At 49.3% G+C, this 6000-nt stretch overlaps 1 protein-coding gene across 1 annotated transcript in view; it reads left to right on the top strand.

The window, feature by feature from the left end:
• Nucleotides 1-5112, top strand: part of LOC121002655 — a gene marked incomplete at its 5' end in the record, with an annotated part of 28026 nt that extends 22914 nt beyond the window's left edge. Inside the window, 4 exon segments of the mRNA XM_040434089.1 lie at nt 2188-2268; nt 3060-3221; nt 3284-4169; nt 4487-5112. Of these exon segments, the coding sequence (XP_040290023.1) occupies nt 2188-2268; nt 3060-3221; nt 3284-4169; nt 4487-5112 (1755 nt within the window).
• Nucleotides 5113-6000: the final 888 nt, after the last annotated feature.

Below are 6000 nucleotides of genomic sequence, written 5' to 3' on the forward strand. Positions count from 1 at the left end.
GCTACTAAAATGCCAACATGTTCGAGTTCTGTCAGACAATATTGTAACAGTATCCTTTCTGAGGCATCTGGGGGGATCAAAATTTCCACCCCCTTCAATATCTATCAGCGCAAATTTTCAGCTGGGCGGAGAAGAATGTGTTGTCAATATCGGCAATTCAGTCAGTCCCTCCCTGGAACTTGTCACTTGTCTTAGAGGAACTATGCAAATCTCCATTTGAGTTATTAGAAGATTGTCACATTAAAATGCTCTCCTTTAAAACAGTTTTTCTTGTGGCCATAACAACAGCAAGAAGGGTGGGTGAAATCCATGCCTTTTCTTCAAGGGAGCCATAGATGAGAATTCTGGAGGACAGAATTATCTTAAAGCTAGACCCGGCCTTTATGCCGAAGGTCGTTTCTGCCATTCATCGTGACCAGTATATTGTTCTGCTCTCTTTTTGTGCTGACCCAAAGAATGGGAAAGAACAGCTTTTTCACACTCTGGATGTTCGTCGGGCAGTAATACAATACCTAGAGGCAACTCGCCCCTTTAGGAAAGATGCAGCTCTTTTTGTACAGTTTACAGGGAAGAGCAAAGGGAAGCAGGCTTCTAAGTCCACTATTGCAAGACGGATTAAGTCAACAATTCAACAAACATATTCTTCCCAGAACAAATCCTGCCCATTAAGAGTTACGGCACATTCTAACCGATCAGTATCAGCTTCTTGGGCAGAGAGAGCTAACGCTTCAGTAGAACAAATTTGCAGGGCAGCTACCTGGTCTAGCTTTCAAACCTTTTGTAGCCATTATAGATTAGACCTCTCATCTAATACAGACCTTACCTTTGGATGTAAAGTCTTACAGGCAGTAGTCCCTCCGTAATATAGTTATCTGGTATTGCTCCATGTGTGCTGTCATGGAGGACATCCTTGAAAACATAATTTAGTCTTATCGTAAATACTTTTCCAGGAGTCCGACATGACAGCACCCTTTTTTTTTGCCCCCCTCCTTTTTTCTCTTTCTAAGTATATGTATATACAGTATGTATATATTGCTACGAAGGAATTGGTTCTTGTATGTATTCTGTTACTTGCCCGGTGTGATGAGTTAGAACACTTACATGTAGCGCTTGCCATTGGACCCTGCAAATGAGTGCTGATGTGTATACAGTATATGCAGGCCAGAACCTAGCATGGCCCCCAAGCCAACCTTGAGTGTTCCATAGTAGGCCTCTCCTCTCTGTGTAACACTGACATTAAAATGCAATGCACTTTAGGAATAGTGGGAGAGATTTATCAAACTGGTGTAAAGTAGAAGTGGTTTAGTTGCCCATTGCAGCCAATCAGATTTCACCTTAAATTTTCCAAAGCAGCTGTAAAAAAATGAAATGTGGAGTCTGATTGGTTGCTATGGGCAACTAAGCCAGTTCTACTTTACACTAGTTTGATAACTCCACACATAAAAGAATGCACCTGAGGGGGAGAATTGTCAGTATAAGGACTGTAACAGATTGCATTTTGAGAAATTTGGGCATTTGTCCCCGTAAGGCCGCCATGTAATAAAATCTAGGAATATACACAAAATTAACATACAGGGGTGGACTAGGATGTTAGTGGCCTTGGAAAAAAACTAAGTGGCCCACGTTGGGGTCAGCAATACCATAATTAAGCACAAAATACCTCAACGCATTAACAGATACCACTGGATTTTTGGTTCTGCTGAAGCACAAATAATATGGCAGCACAAAATCCCCCCGAGAAGCTGCCCCTGAGATACAAGCCACGACCCCGAGCCAGTCCTGCTTTCAGCGTGCTATCAGGTTCCCGCTGTACTCACCAGTGCCCCCAAATACCATACTTTTCTCTCTATAAGACAAAGCAAAGGGGGGGTAGGAATGTCAGTGTTTCTTGTAGGGTGAATACTAATGAGTGCTTCCATTGTAGAAGCGCTCATGAGTACAGAAGGACCGGAGAGCGGTGAATATAGCGCTCCCTGTGTGAGCTCTGTGCTCAGCGCTCCCTGACCTGCGCACAGTGTGAGAACATCATCGCCCTCTGTGTCCTCATGCTGTGTGATGTCGGGTCACAGCACCGCGCAGTAGGAAGAGCATTGGATGTCAGGAGTAGCGGGCGGCAGGAGAGGTAAGTTGATTTTTTATTTATTTTTTCTCAGACCTGAGGTCTGATTAACATGGGGGTCTGAATAGGTTTATCTGTCCATCTTCCATGATGAGAGCTTGGGTGGCCAAGAAATCATCCCACCAGGAATCTTTCCAAAAGGGCCTATGGTGAGTCTGCACTTGACTACATACAAATGTATAAACCTAAAGCATGTCCTACGCTATTCCACATCCCCCTCCTTGGAGCTCTGCAGTGGTAATTACAGTTCTATCAATACATTTTCCCAGTCGTCTCCATGACAGCACAAACTGAGATTGCCTTCCTCTGATAGGACAGGATAAAGCACACAAAGAGGTTAAAACCCCACCCCCACCCCTCATCGCCAGTGTTTTTTCCTGTCCTGTTAAGGAAGGAATGCCAGAGAGGTGCTGGGAGCTCTTCTGGGTTCCCTAGTCCTTTTTTCAGCTTTTTTATTCGCCCTGCTGCGGCAGGGCGTCACCTGATAGACCGGAGGTCGGTTCCGGGGTCCGGCTCTTCCCTCCTCCAGGCGCGGTCTATGCCCGGGTCTCCCTTATTCATGGTGACCCCGGCGAAGTTCCCTCTGCAGCGGCCCAGGTGGGCTTGATGCAGCGTGGTACTGGCGGCTGGAGCGACGCTATGACGCGCTTCCCTCCAGTCGTCAGGTGGTGACGTCGGACGTCGTGACGTCACGGAGGCCACGGCCGGCGCCAAATTCAAAAGGACGCCGATTCTGACTGCTCTGAGGCCTGCACATTTCACCCTGCCTGCTGGCAGCAACACAAGTGGACGGGAGCTAAGAGGATGAGCGCCCCTACCACCACTGGCTCGGGTCCTGAGCCCCCTACCACTCTGGGCGGTGTGAGTAGCCTGCTGGCACCTGGTCATATTATGTATTTTCCCTGCTGTGGTTGACCCTTTCCTCCCTTATGTTTTACAGGGAGAAAAGGAGTCTACCTCCTCTGTTAAATCCAGACCCAGGAAGTGCGGCGTCTGTTCTAAGCGCCTTCCCTCCTCAGGGTCCAAACTGCTGTGTAAGGACTGCACCTCTACCGTGGTGAAGGCGGAGTCCTCTAGTTTTATGGAAGAGATTAATACTCTGGTCAGAACGGAGGTCCAATCAGCGTTGGCCGCTAGGGACCCCCTGTCTCCCCTAAACCCCAGCCTCGCCAGGGCCACAGACCACCCTCCTCCAGAGGCCCTGACTACTCTGGGAGTGACCTGGACTCGACCGACTCTGAATTATCAGATGTGGAAACTACTGCTAGATCTCTGGAATCGGAGAAAAGTAGCAAGTACAGGAGATTCCTCTTTAACCCAGAAGATATCGACAAATTGATCCGAACTATCAGGGCCACTAGTAGCATGGAGATCCCTAAGAGGTCCAAGTCAGTCCAGGAGGAGATTTTCGGGGGGTTAGGGGAGAGGCACAAGTCGGTGTTTCCGGTCCCGGACAATGTCCAGAAGATGATACGGGCTGAATGGGAGAAGCCGGAGAAGGGTTCCTTTATCCCATGGGGTCTTAAGAGGCGATACCCCTTCGACGAAGCAGACTGTGCCGATTGGGAAGTCATTCCCAGGGTTGACGCTCCCATTGCCAAGGTAGCAAAACGGACGGTCCTACCATTTGAGGAAGCGGCACAGCTCAAGGACCCTCTAGATAGGAAAGCCAAGAGCCTACTCAAGAAAACATGGAAGGCTACAGCAGCTCTCCTAAAACCGGGGGTAGCAGCAACGTGCGTTGCTCGTACACTTGCAGTGTGGCTTGAACAACTAGAGTGCCATATAGCAAATAAGACCCCTTGGGAGGAGATCCTGGACAGTCTTCCTCTTTTAATGAAGGCCACTTTCTTCCTTGCCGATGCCGCCGCAGAATCGGTTAGACTATCTGCCCGCACGGCGGTCCTTTCCAATACTACCAGACGGGTACTGTGGCTTAAGGCCTGGTCGGGCGATACCGTCTCAAAGAACAGGCTGATATCTCTACCTTTTCACGGTCAGTATGTGTTCGGGTCCGACCTGGACAATATCCTTGAGAACGCCACGGACCGTAAGAGAGGCTTTCCAGAGGACAAATCCAAGTCTAGGAGACAGTTTTTTCGGAGGCCCCAGCAGGATCCCAGGGCCGATAGGAGGAGCCGCGAAGGTCGCGGATTTACGAGAGGCGGGAGAGGAAAACGTTTTTTCCTCAATCCCAACAGGGGAGATCCCTCTCCCTCTTCGTCAAAACAATGACATCATCCCGGTCGGAGCAAGGCTCAGCTCCTTTCTAGGGGTTTGGGAACAAACCATCATGTATCCATATACTGTATATTAGGCATCGTAGAACATGGCTACACTATAGAGCTGGATTCCCTTCCTCCACAGAGGTTCGTCCTGACCAAGCTCCCCAGGGGCCTCAAGTCTCCTTTATCCGAGGGCGTAAGAAACTTATTACGCCTGGGGGCAGTAGAAAGGGTCCCTGCTGGAGAATTGGGTGGTTTTGGAAATCGAATGGCAATTTTCGGACCATCATAAATTTAAGACCCCTGAACAAACACATCACTTACCACAAGTTCAGGATGGAGACCGTCAAGTCAGCGGTGAAGCTCATCAAAAGAGGGGCTATGATGGCTACAATAGACCTCTCCGACGCATACTTCCATATCCCAATATCATCGGCACCCCGCATATTCACCAAGGTTATGGCGGCGGTCGTAGCCTCCCTAAGCAAGGAGGGGATAATAATTGTCCCTTACCTGGACAACCTGCTAATAGTGGCAGAAACCTCAGATCTCCTTCACAGGCACATCCAAGTGGTTCTCTTGCACCTCCAGAACTTGGGCTGGTTAGTCAACCGGGAGAAGTCTGACCTGCTCCCAGACCATCGGAAGATCTTCCTGGGTATCCTCTCCAAGAGTGCTCCAAAAGTTTCAGTCCGAAAGGTGCAGACTGATTCTGGTGGTCCCATTCTGGCCCAGGAGAAGCTGGTTCGGGCTCCTCAGGTCCCTTAGCCCGGAAGATCCCATCCGGTTCCTGCCGGAGGAGGGCCTTCTAACCCAGGGTCCCATCCCGCAACCCAATACCAACCTCCTCAAGCTGTCGGCCTGGATTCTGAGCAATCCCTCTTGTTAGGGTTAGGGCTCTCTGAAAGAGTAGTTAAGACCCTCTTACTCAGTAGAAAGTCCAACACCTCCAAAGCGTATCTGGAGGAAGTTTGCCTCCTGGGGCGGAGTCAGGTTCAACCAGTCCACACCTAATATCCCTCTTATCCTGGAATTCCTCCAGGATGGGTTGGATTTGGGCCTTGCTCCCAACACACTGCGAGTCCAGGTGTCGGCCTTGGGGGCCCTCTATAATACCAGCCTTTATGAGGTCCCCTGGGTAGCAAGATTCCTGAAAGCGGCGGATCGACTAAATCCCAGAGTCAGGAATATGGTCGCACAGTGGAACCTTAACACCGTCCTGTCAGGGCTGTCGGATGTACCGTTTGATGTTTGAGCCTCTTCTCTCCCTATCCATCAAGTGGCTCACTCTGAAAACCATCTTCCTAGTGCCCATATCCTCCGCAAGGAGGGTTTGCGAGCTCCAGGCCCTGTCCATACAGGTGCTGGAGGACAAGCTTGTTTTCAAGTTAGACCCCTGTTTTCTTCCCTAAGTGGTCTCCTCCTTCCACAGGTCACAAGATATAGTTATCCCATCTTTTTTTCCTAACCCTAAAGATGAGCAGGAATCTAGATTCCACAATTTAGACATTAGGCGTTCAGTGCTTCATTATTTGCACGCCACAGATGAGTGGCGTATCGACAAAAATGTATTTATCCAGTTTGCAGGTCCAAATAGAAGTAAGAAGGCAGCCAAGAGCTCTATATCCCGCTGGATTAGATGCACCATCTCCGAGG

Source organism: Bufo bufo, chromosome 5 (genome assembly GCF_905171765.1).
Source record: "Bufo bufo chromosome 5, aBufBuf1.1, whole genome shotgun sequence".
NCBI classification, from domain to species: Eukaryota; Metazoa; Chordata; class Amphibia; order Anura; family Bufonidae; genus Bufo; species Bufo bufo.